This window comes from Nicotiana tomentosiformis, chromosome 10 (assembly GCF_000390325.3).
Source record: "Nicotiana tomentosiformis chromosome 10, ASM39032v3, whole genome shotgun sequence".
In the NCBI taxonomy this organism is placed as follows: Eukaryota; Viridiplantae; Streptophyta; class Magnoliopsida; order Solanales; family Solanaceae; genus Nicotiana; species Nicotiana tomentosiformis.
Window position 1 is genome coordinate 46,681,121 of NC_090821.1, and position 15,251 is coordinate 46,696,371.

The 15,251-nt window shown below is 39.1% G+C and overlaps 2 protein-coding genes across 2 annotated transcripts in view; one reads left to right on the plus strand and one right to left on the minus strand.

The window, feature by feature from the left end:
• Window positions 1-1,056: 1,056 nt before the first annotated feature.
• LOC138900115 (uncharacterized) lies at window positions 1,057-3,633 on the minus strand. The gene is made up of 4 exons (XM_070186822.1): window positions 3,543-3,633; window positions 3,213-3,425; window positions 2,812-3,123; window positions 1,057-1,082 (listed from the first exon to the last, which is right to left on the minus strand). Exons 1-4 carry the CDS (start codon window positions 3,631-3,633, stop codon window positions 1,057-1,059), a joined length of 642 nt encoding a protein of 213 aa, XP_070042923.1.
• A 3,032-nt stretch (window positions 3,634-6,665) lies between these two features.
• LOC138900116 (uncharacterized) overlaps window positions 6,666-15,251 on the plus strand; it is a 33,834-nt gene continuing 25,248 nt past the window's right edge. The window contains exon 1 of the mRNA XM_070186823.1: window positions 6,666-6,888. Coding sequence (XP_070042924.1) covers window positions 6,666-6,888 — 223 coding nt within the window. The remainder of the gene's footprint in view (window positions 6,889-15,251) is intronic.

A 15,251-nucleotide genomic window follows, 5' to 3' on the forward strand; every position in this document is an offset into this window, starting at 1 on the left:
AAAACATTTAGCAATTGATCACAGAAAGACAAGAGTTGAGCAACACCGAATAATCAATGGGAGAAATAAGGGTCGTGACAGGATAGGTGCAAGATAGCTATTCGGGATCTAACTCTAGTTCAATTCACTCTCATGTTCTAATGATTATCATGAATTCACTCGATAATTAGTTCAAACATGTACCTAAGACTCCTTTCTCGATCAAGTTTTAACTCTACAAGGATAACTAATATAAAGCACTGTGAAAATATGCAAGAACACATTAATAGATTAGTCTTTAGAAAAATATCTCTCGAATATTCTGCTAATTTGATTTAATCAACAATTCAACATGCTCTTTCGATTACCTAAAAGAATAACTGAATTAAACGAAACAAAATAAGGCGAAGATAATCACCAAATATTTCTCTTTCAATAAAATAAACTAGTGAATAAAGTTGCAATCAATTCAAAGCTCCATAAACGAATTCATGCAAAGACCTAGAGTTAAAATCCACAAATATCAATCAAAACACCATATCCATCAAACTCTAAGGTAAACTACTCCATAATCATGGAGAAAGTCATCACAAATAAAGCTGAAGAATAAGAAAACATGAATTCAATTCAAACTCGAGTGTTGAGTTGAGGAAAAAATGATGAATCCGTGTGCTTTGAGTCTCCAATATTCTTCCAATCTTCTGTAGGTAAAACGCCCTCTCAAAATTGTGTTTTTGATGTATTTATACTATGTAAGAACGTGTCCGGATGGAACTACCCTTTCCAAGCCGAAACAGGAAAGTACTATGGCAAAAATACACATGCGTGACGCAGGGCGCAGTGTCCTATGCGCCGCGCTAGTGGAGAACTTCAGAGGGATGATTTTTACACTCTGCAGAAAAATTGCATTACCACCTTGCGCCCCGCGGTGCGATACTGCATTTTTCTCACAGTAATCCTTTTTTCTCATTTTTTGACATCCAGACTTGGTCCTCGACCCCCGAACGTGATCCTGGCTTAATTTCTTGGGCTTTTACTCAAACTTCAAAGCTCCAACTTGTTCATTTTAACTCCAAATTATCTTAATAGCTCAGAATCATTTCCTGCAAGGCATAAAACACGTAATAAGAGCAAATCACCATTATTTAAGCTCAACCATAAGTAAAATGCAGTAATTAGAGTGCAAACTATGACTAAAACACGAGTTTCTAGCCTACCAGCAACACCCCATACTTAAACCATTGCTCATCCTCGAGCAGTCAAACTACACTTCATATAAAGATAACCTTTTTATCATACAACTTCCCTAACGCATCACGCTAGCCTCAAAACTTGACTCATAAGCACCACACATTTTCTTCAAAAACCTGCTCACTTACTCTAACACAGAGGCCAAAGACATTACCTTTCATTCACAAGTCATGTGCCCTCACATAAATAATAAAGGGTAGTTTCACCCACAATAAAATTCAAAAACAACTAGGAACTCAAGATAGAAAGAATTCACTCAGTCTCAGAATTAAGATTCATGTGCCACAGAAGATGTACCATAGGCTTTCCCGTAGTGTAATACTGTACTAATCAAGCTCATTCGGTCTAGGATCAAGTAGGACTTAATTTGGTTGTACTGTAGGCTGCGGGACGACTATGATACATTTTGGATAATAGTTACTACGCCTCCCAGAGCACTTTAATACATACAATTTCACCAATTCAAACCCCTCACTTATGTCGAACCAAATCCCAACCTTCACATCACATCAAGGAATAATTTTATTTTTCTATAATATATACAAACGCCAACTTTTTTTTCTTTCTAAGTTCTGATTTTTTCCTTTTTTTCAATTCCCTACAAGTGGCTCTCACAATTCTTTCAAATAGTGCACCTTTCTCCCTGTGTTTTCAGTTCCACTTAAAACCCAACCATACCTCCACTTAGCTTTTAACAAGCTCATAACAATTTAAGTGCCCAAGAGAGGTGCAAGGTTCAAACAGATAGTCAATTCAAACAAAAGAGTCAGGCTTGTAGTGTGGTTGCCAACGAAATAGGATTACAACGGGGCTAACTAAGATACACAATAATTAGGTGGGTAAAAGCATATATCTGGCTCAATAAAGAAATGCCTATATCACTTCTTAGACTGAATAAGACTTCTATTTCTCTTTGCAAATACACAAGGCAAGTTCTAGCCATCAACTGACATGCACAGAATATCAACAAAATCCTCACACACATATTGGCACATAACTCACTTAGGACCGGATCTATCCCGACTCTCTAGTCAAAGTGGTTAAGCGACATCAAAATCAAACAATTTCAGGCACTTATCCAAGAGTCAAGAATTGAGCCTAGGCATCACGACTAATGCACTCACTACTCTTAAGGCACAACAAAGTTAAGAACAATTATTTCCATTTAACACCACAACACAAGACTTCCGTATTCCTAACAAAAGAAAAATTAACTGCACACGGTTCAATCAAAATCATTGGAAAATAAAACAAAGATGAAAGACATTTTTTATTCTTCGACATTGACCCCTCAAGAAGACAGTCGAGGAAATCCATCCTCGGGAAAAGTCAATTTATTTTTTCAAATAGAAAAACAAACACACATATACATATTTACATCCCCACCCCACATTTTAAGTTATGGAATGTCCCCATGACAGACAAATAAAAAGCAAGAGGTAAAAAAAACTTCCCTAAATCATCTAGTCTGGGTCTAAATCGAAGTCGTGATCCACTTTGTATGCTCGACCCAGTGCACACATCCATGATGAAAGTTTCTTTCTGCCTTCTTTGGGTATACCCCACACTTGTTATGCTTACTCTGTCCAACTTGCTCTTTTAGGACATCTACCTTGGAATCAGAGTATGCCATCAACTTATCTCTCGATGCCCCCATTGCTTCCTCCATCTTGAAAACCAATCTTTCTTCCCCCACTCTGAGCATGAGCTGCCTTTCCTGAATGTCCAAAAGAGATTTGCCAGTAGCCAAGAAGGATCTCCCTAAAATCGGAGGGACCTCCCAATTCTCTTCCATATTCACCACAATGAAGTCCACAGAGAACACAAATTTATCTACCTGAACTAGCACATCTTCCACTATTCCTTCAGGTATGATTGTGGTTTGGTCCGCAGCTGTATAGACATATGTATAGATCTAATTTTTCCAATATCTCTCTCCAATTTCTTGAAAATAGAGAGAGGCATAAGATTAATAGAAGCACCTGACTCACACAAATATTTTTCAAACTTAGTACTTCCTAAAGAGCAAGGTATAGTATAACTCCTTGGATCTCTATACTTTTGAGGGAGCTTATTTCGTAAAATGGCACTACAATGCTCTGAGAGCTTGACAACCGATGTATCTTCCAATTTTCGATTGTTAGGCAATATCTCCTTCAGGAACTTAGCATATGCTGGAATTTGAGAGAGTACCTCTGTGAATGGTAAATTAACATGCACCTGCTTGAGCACTTCTAGAAAATGCCCAAATTATTTATTTTGCTTCTCTCTTCTTTTCTTCTGGGGTAAAGGTAGAGCAGACATGTATTTGCTCTCATCAGTCTCCTCATTCATTAAATTCCCATCCTTCTTCTTCTTCTGAGCTCTAGTCTCCCCCTTCTTCTTCAGACCATCATCTACCATCTCTTAGCATCTTCAGATAGCTCATGAAACATTGCAACAATCTCCTCAAGAGTCTTCTTCATTAAAGGACATCCAACTGTGGTACTCATAGTTCATCGTGATGAAGGTGTAAGTCCATCCAAAAACTCCTGGAGTTACATCCACAATTCGATTCTATTATGTTGACAATTTCAAACTATCTCCTTGAGTCTTTCCCAAGCTTCGAAGATCGTTTGAGTGTACTTCTAGTAGAAGTTGTGGATTTCCCTTCTGAATTTCACTTATTTTGCAGCTGAGAAGTACTTGTCAAGGAACGTTTTAGTCATATCTTCCCATGTCCTGATCGACCCAGTTAGTAAGCTTTAAAGTCAGGGCTTTGTGTCATCCTTTAGTGAAAAGGGGAATGCCCTTAAGTATACTACATCTTTTGACACTCCATTTTACTCGAATGTGTTCATGATTTCCTCAAAGTCCATCAGGTGAGTGTTAGGATATTCATTTGCCTTCCTATCTAAAGACACAGTTGTTCTAGATGGTTTGAAGCAAGCCTTGCTTCAACTCAAAATTATTCGCTGCAACGGGTGGAGGTCTGACACTTCACAGTCCCTCATTGTAGACTGGTCTGGCATAATCACCTAATGCTTTCCCAGGCCTGGGAGAAATATTTTCAAGTTGATCTTCAACCAGGGGTCGATTTAGATTGAATCTTTTACCCCTATCATCTTCGATAGTCTCATGAACAACTCTAAGGGTTGCTTCAGCTGCTATGCATGCAACTTGTTCTCTCTGTTGTGTCGCCTCTCTTGCAGCTAAGTCTACCCCATCATTATCATTTTTAGCCATGTGTTGTTGGGTTGAAGGTTTCCCCAAGAATTTTTCGGTGAGTTCTTTCTCTTTCCTCAACTGTCGCAGACACTTTTCCACCTCTGGATTGTATGTAATCAATTCTTTTGAAGAACATCGAGTCATACACCAGAGAAGTTAACCTATTTCCTGCATACAGAAGAGAAAAATCGTGAAAAAAAAAATGAAATTGGTTCCTGAATTAGTACCAAAAACCAATTTGAACACTATTGATTTCCAATCCCCGGCAATGGCGCCAATATTTGACGAGCGCAAAACACAATACGAAATTGATGCTCGCTAGACAAAGATAGTATAGTTTAATTATCATTTCTATAGGGATTGGATTTAAACAATGTTCGAGTAATTTCTAACTTAATGCTATTCAGGATGATTAACACTTTGGTTGGGATGATTAATAACTAAAATTAACTATGAAAACTAAAACAATTAACAATTGATCATAGAAAGACAGGAGTTGAGCAGCACCAAAATATCAATGGGAGAAATAAGGGTCGTGACAAGATAGGTTCATGATAGCTATTGGGGATCTAACTCTAGTTCAATTCATTCTCATGTTCTAATGATTCTCACGAATTCACTCGATGATTAGTTCAAATGTGTCTCCAAGACTTCTCTCTTGATTAAGTTTTAACTCTACGAGGTGAACTAATATAAAGCACTGTAAAAATATGTAAGAACGGATTAATGGATTAGTCTTTAGGAAAATGTCTCTCGAATATTCTCCTAACTTGATTTAATCAACAATTCAACAAGCTCTTTCGATTACTTAAAAGAATCATTGAATTAAACAAAATAATATAATATAAAGATAATAACCAAATATTCCTCTTTAGATTAAATAAACGGGTGAATAAAGTTACAATCAATTCAAAGCTCCATAAACTAATTCATGCAAAGAACTAGAGTTAAAATCCATAATATCAACAAACACCATATTCGTCAAACCCTAAAGTAAACCACTCCATAATCATGGAGAAAGTCATTATAAATAAAGCAGAAGAATAAGAAAATATAAGTTCAATCCAAACTCGTGTGTTGAGTTGAGGAAAGAATGATGAATCCTTGTGCTTTGAGTCTCCAATGTTCTTCCAATCTTCCGTAGGTAAAAAGCCCTCTCAAAAGTGTGTTAAATGTATTTATACTATGTAAGGATGGGTCCGGATGGATATACCCTTTCCAAGCCGAAACGGGAAAGTACTCTAACAAAAATACACATGTGCAATGTAGGGCGCGGTTCCCCATGCGCCGCGCCGGTGGAAAACTTCAGAGCGTTGTTTTTTACACTTTGCAGAAAAATTGCACTATCACCTTGCTCCCCGCGGCGTGGTAGTGCACTTTTCTCAGAGTAATCATTTTTTATTATTTTTTGATATCTAGACTTGGTCCTCCACCCCTGAACGTGATCTCGGCTTAATTTCTGGGCTTTTACTCAGACTTCAAAGCTCCAACTTGTTCAATTTAGCTCCAAATGATCTTAATAGCTCGGAATCATTACCTGCAAGGCATAAAACACGTAATAAGCGCAAATAACCATTATTTAAAATCAACCACAAGTAAAATATATTAATTAGAGTGCAAACTATGACTATAATATAGGTTTCTAGCCTACCATCAATAGATCCCGATTCCACATTGTCGTACATTTCCCCATTCGTTGCTAGTAAATATGGTAAGAAATTTGAATTGTTATGTCAACCATTCGAAGTGTCCACACCCGTGGCCAAACCTCTGGTAGTTAGGTGGGTGTATCAAGGTTGTGATGTGATGATTCTTGATTGCCATACTTTGGATTATTTGAATGAGTTAGAAATGATAGAATTTGAAGTTATTATGGGCAAGAATTTGCTAGCCTCTTGTTATGTTACGGTGGATTGCAAAAAGAAGGTTGTTTGTTTCAACTTTCTAGGAGAGCCCGTTCTTGAATGGAAGGGTGATGTTACAGCGCCAAAGTTGAAGTGTATTTCTTACATTAAGGCCCGAACGATGATCTGAAAGGATGTTTCTATCATCTTCTGTTGGGGCAAGATGTGGAAGCAAAGCCTCCTACCCTTCAGTCGGTACTGGTCGTTAGCGAATTTCTCGATGTGTTCTCTGATGAGCTTCCGGGCATCCCACCTGAGAGGGAGATTGAATTTAATATCGATGTGACACCTGACATGTAACCGATATATATTCCTCCATAGAGGATGGCTCCTACAGAGTTGAAGGAATTAAAGGACCAGTTGAAGGATCTTCTTGATAAGGGCTTTATACGACCCAATACTTCCCCGTGGAGAGCCCTAGTATTGTTTGTTCGCAAGAATGATGGATCATTAAGGATGTGTATTGATTATAGACAGTTGAATAAAGTAACCATTAAGAACAAATATCCGCTTCCAAGGATTGATGATTTGGTCGATCAATTACAAGGTACTAAGTATTTTTCGAAGATCGACCTCAGATATGGGTATCACCAGCTGAGGATCAAGGAAGAGGATATTCCAAAGACAGACTTTAAGACTAGATATGGCCATTATGAGTTCCTTGTTATGTCCTTTGGCCTAACGAATGCACCAGCGACCTTCATGGTTCTGATGAATCGAGTATTCAGGCCATTCTTGGATATCTTTGTGATCGTGTTCATTGACGATATTTTGGTGTACTATTGATCGGAAGAAGAGCATGCAACGCACTTGGAGAAAGTCTTACACACGCTCCAGGATTACAAGTTATACACTAAGTTTTTCAAATGCGAGTTCTGGTTGGACTCATTGGCCTTCCTTGGGCACATAGTATCCAGTGGAAGTATCAAAGTTGATGGTCAAAAGGTTGAGGCAGTCACGAATTGGCCAAGGCCCACAACTCCTACTGAGGTACACGGCTTCTTGGGATCGGTCGGTTAATATCAAAGGTTTGTGGAGAATTTCTCATCCATAGATGCCCCATTGACGAAGTTGACGCATAAGGCAGCGAAATTCCGGTGGACTGATGTTTATGAGAAGAGTTTCCAAGAGATAAAGGACAGGTTAACCACGGTACCAGTGTTGACTCTTCCTGAAGAACCCGAGGGGTACGTAATATATTGTGATGCCTCTAGAGTGGGCTTAGGAAGCGTACTAATGCATCATAGGAATGTGATTGCCTATGCTTCAAGGCAGCTGAGAAAACATGAGCAAAATTATCCGACCCATGATCTGGCGCTAGCCACTGTCATTTTTCCACTAAAGATATGGCATCATTATTTGTATGAAGTTCATGTTGACATATTCACCAATCACAAGAGCTTGCAGTACATATTTAAGAAAAAAGAGTTGAATTTGAGGCAACGGAGGTGGCTCGAATTCATAAAGGACTATGATATGGATATTTTATACCACCCCGGGAAGGCAAACATGGTGGCTGATGCGTTCGGAGGAGCAGAAGTTAGAGATGACTAAAGACTTGTACTGGTTAGCAAACCTAAATGTGTGATTGCTTGACACTAGCGACAGTGGAGCTACAGTTTGGACTACTGTCGAGTCCTCAATAGTAGTTGAAGTAAGGCATTATAATCCGGCCTTGGTGAATATAAGAGGAAGCATCCCCTTTAAAAAGAAGCGAGTGTTCGAGCTATCCGAGGACGGGGTCCTTAGATGCAAGGACCGGTTATGTGTACCTGATGTCGAGGGACTCCGAGAGCAGATCATGGCAGAGATTCATTGGTCCCGATATTTCGTTCATCTGGGGTCAACCAAGATGTACCACGACCTTCGACAACTATACTGGTGGAATGGCATGAAGAAGGACATAGCTGGATACGTCGCTCAATGTCCAAATTGCCAACAAGTTAAAGTTCAACATTAGAAATCGAGAGGGTTGTTGCAAAACATGGAAATTCCGACCTGAAAATGGGAAGTGATCAACATGGATTTCGTTACCGTATTACCTCGATCACGTCGAGGGTTTGTTTCCATATGGTTTATCATGTATCGACTCACCAAGTCAGCTCATTTTCTACCAGTAAAAACTATTTTCTCGACTGAAGACTATGCTAAGTTGTATATTAAGGAAATAGTTCGACTCCATGGGATTCTGGTCTCCATCATATCACACTGAGGTGCTCAGTTTACGGCTAACTTTTGAAGCTCATTCCAAAAAGGATTGGGAATGAGGATCAACATAGCACGACCTTTCATCCCAAACAAATGGTCAGGCCGAGCGCACTATCCAAATGCTCGAAGACATATTACGAGCTTGTGTTTTGGACTTCAAGGGAAATTGGAAAGATCATCTATCACTCATCAAGTTTGCTTACAACAATAGCTACCATGCCAGTATTCAAATGGAACTATATATGGCCATATATGGACGAAAGTACAGATCTCCTATCGGCTGGTTCGAAGTGGGTGAAACAAAGTTATTGGAGCCGGAGTTAGTGCAACAGGCTGTAAAAAAGGTGCAGCTAATTTGAAGCCGATTGTTGGCCTCCTAAAGTACGGAGAAATCCTACTCGGATAACCTGCGTCGAGAATTGGAGTTCGTTGTAGGAGACTGGTTGTTCTTAAAGATGTCACCTATGAAAGGCGTGATGAGATTTGGTAAAAGAGGCAAACTCAATCCCCGGTATATAGGGCCGTACCGGATTATTCAGAAAGTCGGTCACGTAGCTTATAAGCTCGAGTTGCTCCCGGAACAGGAAGCAATGCATATGGTATTCCACGTGTCTATGCTCCGAAAGTGCTTGAGCAATCTGTCCTGTATCGCCCATGTTGAAGATATTCAAGTCACAGAAGGTCTATCCTACGAAGAAGTCCTGGTGTCTATCCTAGATCGACAAATCTGTAAGTTACGAACTAAAGAAGTGGCTTCAGTTAAAGTACTTTGAAGGAACAAAAATAAGGAAGAAGTGACGTGGAAAGCTGAAGAAGATATGAAATCTAGGTACCCCCTTTTATTCCATACTACGGGAGACAACAATGATGAGACCATCACGATGGGCCACGATTCAACATTCGAGAACGAATGTTATGAAGAGTAGGATGATATTACACCCCAAACCTAAATAAATCTTAGTAAGTGTGACTATTTGCACGGCCAATCAGATGGCGACGTGTTGCCGGGCAGAGGAGGTAATTACATGCGACCCGATTTCACCAACTGTCTCACCGGGCACGACAGCCAAAGCGGGGTGACCCATTTTGTATGTGGAACCGTTGGGGTTCCCTATGCTTGGTACCTGTATATAAGGGCATTAAATCTCAATCTCTTTCACTTTTGAGAAAGACTACTCACCACAATTCACCAAACGCTCTCACACCTCATTTGAAGTTCTAAAATAGTATGAGGAGACGGTTCTTTTAGGATTTAGCTTGAAGAAACATTGAAATCGCTGCTGTAACATCTACCATCTGTTGGTATTGATTCTGAAGATTTGATTCAGGCAAAGTTACCCACCATAAAAGTGTAATTAGATCTTCAACAAGGTATGTAGGGCGACTTTCTTTTCTTAGCATGAGTTAGCATAAGTTCCTCATTCTTTCTAAATGATTCATGTGTTGTAAGGTTTGGTAGTTCTGAACATCTCTCGATAATGTTATCCCATTCTTGTACATTCATGCTGGTAGCATTTATTTCAAAGTCTATGACGTTCCCAGTTGGTGTCCTAGGGTTTGAGAGTATGATTCGTTCTGAACTCAAATTTGTTATCCCTTGAAACTGCTACTGCATTGCACTTGAAGTACTTCTCTAAAAAAAAATAAAAAAAAATAAAAATATATATATATATATATATAAAAATTATTTTTTTACTTTACCGAGCCGCGCTATAGTCGGCCGGGTACAACACCTATTGCGCAACCACTAATCAGTTGGGTACGAGGTGAAATGGTACAGAGCCCTTACGTGATCGGGTACGAGCGAGCCCTGGTGTGGCCGGGTACGACAGAGCTCTGGTGTGGCCGGGTATGACCAAGATCTCTATGAGGCCGGGTACGAGATAATGTAAGTAAGACACTACCGAGCCCTCGCGAGGCCAGTTACGATTGAGACCTCCTGAGGCCGAGTACGATGTGATGAGATAAAGAAACTTACTGAGCCCTCTGCGATGCTGTGTACGAGCTAGATGATGTTATATTGAATTCAGTTTACAATCTCCATGAGTGGCCTAACCCTTTATAAAGCTTGTATATTTTTAAGTCCATGGCTCAACGGTACTCAGGTTGAAGGCATGCTCTCATATCTCTTATGTTATATCCCTGATTTACATGTTTATTCTTTACATACTTAGTACATTTTTCGTACTGACTCCCTTTAATTTTGGGCGTTGTGTTCATGCCCACAGGTACAGATAGACCCGCTGACGTCTCTCCCTAGTAGGGTATTGTTCCGGCTGACTGGTTGTAGCTCTCCACTCCTTCAGAGTAGCGGTTCAGAAGTCAATAGGTAAGAACAGACGTCGGTTCGCACGGGCCTTTGGGCATCGTGTGCCGGTCGCACCTCCCAAGGTTGGGGTGTGACACTTTCTAATTCGTTACTTATAATCTCGTCGAACTACTCTTAGAGGATCATGAGTTCTTTATCTATCACAATTATCTCTCTATTAGAGGTGATAATTTACTAGAAATATTCTCTCGAATTAATCTAGCTTGCACTTCGAACACTCATTACGACCATGTCAAAGCTTTGTTATTACAAAACTTGCTTTTAAATCCAAGTAATTGATCTCCTCAAATAATTAGGAGTGACGTTGTTCAACAACAGCATAATCTAATGTTCTTTCTCAAGAAACACTAGATAAATAGGTACAGTTAATCACGGGCCCTTTAACTAACTACAATCAAAATATAGTTGAACAAATAGAGATTAACGCCTCAATTATAATCAAACACAATCAAGAATTCATCCAACAATCAGTTCCATCAAACTCTAGAGTAAAAATTTAGCTCCTCATAGTAGTATGTAAAAATTATAACCAAGAAGCTAAGAGAAATAAGTTGAAGAATGAAAACTCGTTGGCGTATCCGTTCGTCATCGCTCTTTGCAAGTTCTTACCTTCAAACATATTGTCACTCCCAAAAAACATCATTCTAGAATGTATTTATATGATTTAGGGTTTGCATGAGTTGCCTTTGACCAATTCAACCTCAGACAGGAGAACTGAAAGCTCATTCGCAATCGTCGCGTCATGAGAGGAGGCAGACGAGCTGCCTCAGGTCTTTCCCAACAGTCCTCGTGATGGGAGCTCGCATTCATTGCCTTCACTGCCTCTACCGGAGGCTGAGAATTCTTTTAGCCCATGCCTGCTTGTGATGCGAGCAGGGCATATGACCTGGCCCTTTAGCTTCTTTGTGTTTTTCACTCAACTTTTGCTCCAGATCGATCTCTTTCAGTCTTCTTTCGTTACAAATAAAAAGCATGTAACAAGCTCAAAACACATCAAAAGCCATACGAACTACAAGATATGAGGTGATTTCACACTATATGTGTACACTTCTAGCTGAATATCGCTGACATCTTCGTCAATTTTGCAATTTACATGGAAGACGAAATAACTTAAAGCATTAGTACCATTATTTGGTTAGTCACAGAGAGGCTATAACTCAGAAAAGGGAGTGATGGCACTAATTCCACTAAAAACCCTCTATCCACCAAGGATTGTGGTAAGATGGATGAGATCTATCCATCCTTAACCAGAGGTTTCGGGTTCCTATGTGACACGAATCAGAATTAGGTCGGGACCTCTATATGGTTAATAAACACGGTGAGAAACCGAGAAATAGAACTACATTCCGATTCCAAAAGTTGTGCTAGATGGATCTTTTTTAAATTATTGTTTATATTTTGACCCCATTAATTTCTTATTTTTTTAATTGTGGAAAAGTAGCCCCGTGTCTGAATTTTAAAACACGCTCGCCAGTATTGTGAAGCACCCGCCAAAGTATTGAAGCACCAAAATTTTTGACGATCACCAGAATTTTTAGCGCCAGAATTTTAAAGCACCAGAATTGTGACGATCACCAGAATTTTCAGCCATAATGTTGAAATTTTTTGACGATCAATCAGGATTTGTGGCAAAATCTTGACGATCGCCATAACTTTCGCTTACTTTAAATTATGCAATAAGAAAAATCCCGGCGAGCAAACTTAAAATTCTGGAGGGGCTTTTTTCCCAAACTTCTGTTATAGGGTCAAAAAATTAATAATTGCACCAAAATATCCTATTTCTGTCATTCTCCCTTCGGACTCTACCCTCAAAATACTTAAAGGAATAAACAACCTATGGAAAGAATGATTCTTCTATTTTTCTTTTTCTTTTTGCACAATAGGTCACATTCTTTTAGTTAGCCTTGTTTTTGCGTGTACAATTCTGGTACACATCTTGTCCTAAAATACTTGAGGAAAAAAAAAAGCAACTTAAAGTATCTAGATCTACGGCCCTAAATAAAAAATTGACAGCAATAGTCCCAGTATGACCAAAGTTTGGGGTCTTTTCTTTATTTTGTTAATTTCTTGATCATCCTGTTAGAACACTCATGAAATTTTTTCTATTTAGAACCATAAACAAAATGGCTGCTGCCTAAATTTATGATACCTTTATCACAATAATTTTTGAGAGTTAGCTTATTAATTGTTTTATTACTCCAATTATTTTAAAATTAAGCTTACACATCTAGAAAGTATACAAATTACTTAACCACCATTATTCAAATGAAAACAAGTAAACATAATTTAAAAGTCTTGGTCAACAGAGATTTGCGCTAGCTTTTCAAAACAGAATTGTGATTTGCATTCCGAGTTGTTTAACGAAAAATTTGTAAATATGATAAATCACATGCAATATTTTTTTCATATATTCAAATTTATTACATGAAAAAAAATCTGCAATGCTACTTTCAGGGATCGTCATTTTAAAAAAGTTAGGGGGTTAAAAAAGTGAAAATGATGTTGGTTCAAGAATTTTCTTATTATCAATGATTCCTTAGCCATGAATATCAATGAATGGACCATCTAAGTGTCAATGAAAAGGATAGAAAATGTTTCCTCAATGGCATTTCTTCTTGAGTATTTGGAAACCTTAATGCTGATATATAAAGGAACACTTCAAGGGAAAAGAAAAAAGAAAAAAGAAAAAAAAAGAGTCAATAATAATGATGCTTTTACATTTGGCATCTTTATTTAGGACCACTCCAGATTATTTTCATAGGATAATACCTTTTCACACAATTCTCTTACTTTTTCTTATTTGTTTTATTTAAAGTGTTGATAGCCACTTAAACCCCACATTTCTTTTTAGAATATGAGATAGTAGTTCTAGCAGCAAACAATAGTGTCCCCTTTAATTTGGCGCACACCTCAACTATTCCATTAGATATCCGATATCCAATCAAGAATAAGACAGCCTTCTAATAATTGTATGTAATTAAACTGGTGCCCTAACCACGGGCTGAACTGGGGCGACCGAGTGTACTGGTATGACCTCTGGGACCTGGTCAACCTGGACCCGCTACTTTAGGGTACGGGTGGCGGGAGTCTGTGATCCTCCCCCGACCTGAGATGTGGCAGGAGCAAGTGGGATCAACCCTACCTGAGCTAAAGTGCCGAACATGCTCAGAAACAGGGCGAGAGTCTCCACGAGTGCTTGTGCAGTAACAGGCATCTCAGGTGTCTGCTCTACAACTGGAGCTACTGGTGGCTCCTCTATAGCAGCTCGTGTATGTGGACTTCCTCGGCCTCTACCTCGGCCCCGGCCTCTCACAGCTCTAGCAGGGGGCATGGGTGTCTGGTCATCTAATCCAGTTGTGCGTGTCCTCACCATTTGTGAGAGAATAGAAAGATAGAAGTTTAGATTCCCGAAGTCAACAATTTCTCACGATAAGGAATCAAAGAAGTGAAGTTTTTCCTAACAGTTCCATAGCCTCCCGAAGATAAGTACATACGTCTCCGTACCAATCCGCGAGACTATACTAAACATGCTTGTGACTCATAACACCTATGAACCTAGAGCTATGATACCAACTTGTCACGGTCCCAATTTTTCTCTGTAGGATGTTGTGACGGCACCCAGTCTCTAAGACTAGGTAAGCCTAACAATATCCAGAAACATTAAATAAAAGCTTAGAATTTCAAAACTCCAACAATTTCATAAATAAAATCTATAAACTCAATACATTCACCTCCCAAAACCTGGTGAGATATAAGTCACAAGCTCTAAGTACAGTGCTGAACAATCCTATACATCACTGCCTATAAAAGTGAAATAAAATAAGGAAGACCATGATAGAAGGGGACTGCGGGCAGGTGTCCCTTGAAGTCTGCAAAAAATAGGCTCAGCGCGCTAGTACCGGGACTAATTAGATGTACCTAGATCTGCACGAAACATGTGCAGAAGCGTAGTATGAGTACACCATAATGGTACCCAGTAAGTGCCAAGCCTAACCTCGATAGAGTAGTGATGAGGTCAGGTCAAGGCCCTACTGGAGATAATAAGAAAACAAGACAAGAGACATAACAATATAATGATAATGACAAAGGAAGTGAAATAATAAAGAATCTATGAAAAATTAACACCATTGAATCAAGGCAATTAATACAACACGAAAGGAAAACAAGGATTTTACATGTTAAGGAAACAACAACATAACCAAATACAGCAAATAGAGAAAGATCAACGGGGGGACCTACCGAGGTACCGCCTCGTAGTCTCAAATCATAAAAGTAACTCACAATCTTTCCTTATATCACCGCGGGAGCCTTTACATTTAGTTTTGAAAATTATTTTCTCGAAATAGCACCCCACGTTTTAGCCCACCTTATCA

What these genes read in the sequence shown, in the direction of transcription:
- LOC138900115 (XM_070186822.1), bottom strand. Translation starts at nt 3,633, where the DNA reads ATGGTAGATGATGGTCTGAAGAAGAAGGGGGAGACTAGAGCTCAGAAG. An exon ending in GAATGAGGAGACTGATGAGA is followed by an intron (nt 3,426 to 3,542) that starts GCAAATACATGT and finishes TACCATTCACAG; the next exon opens with AGGTACTCTCTCAAATTCCA. An exon ending in AAAATATTTGTGTGAGTCAG is followed by an intron (nt 3,124 to 3,212) that starts GTGCTTCTATTA and finishes ATGTCTATACAG; the next exon opens with CTGCGGACCAAACCACAATC.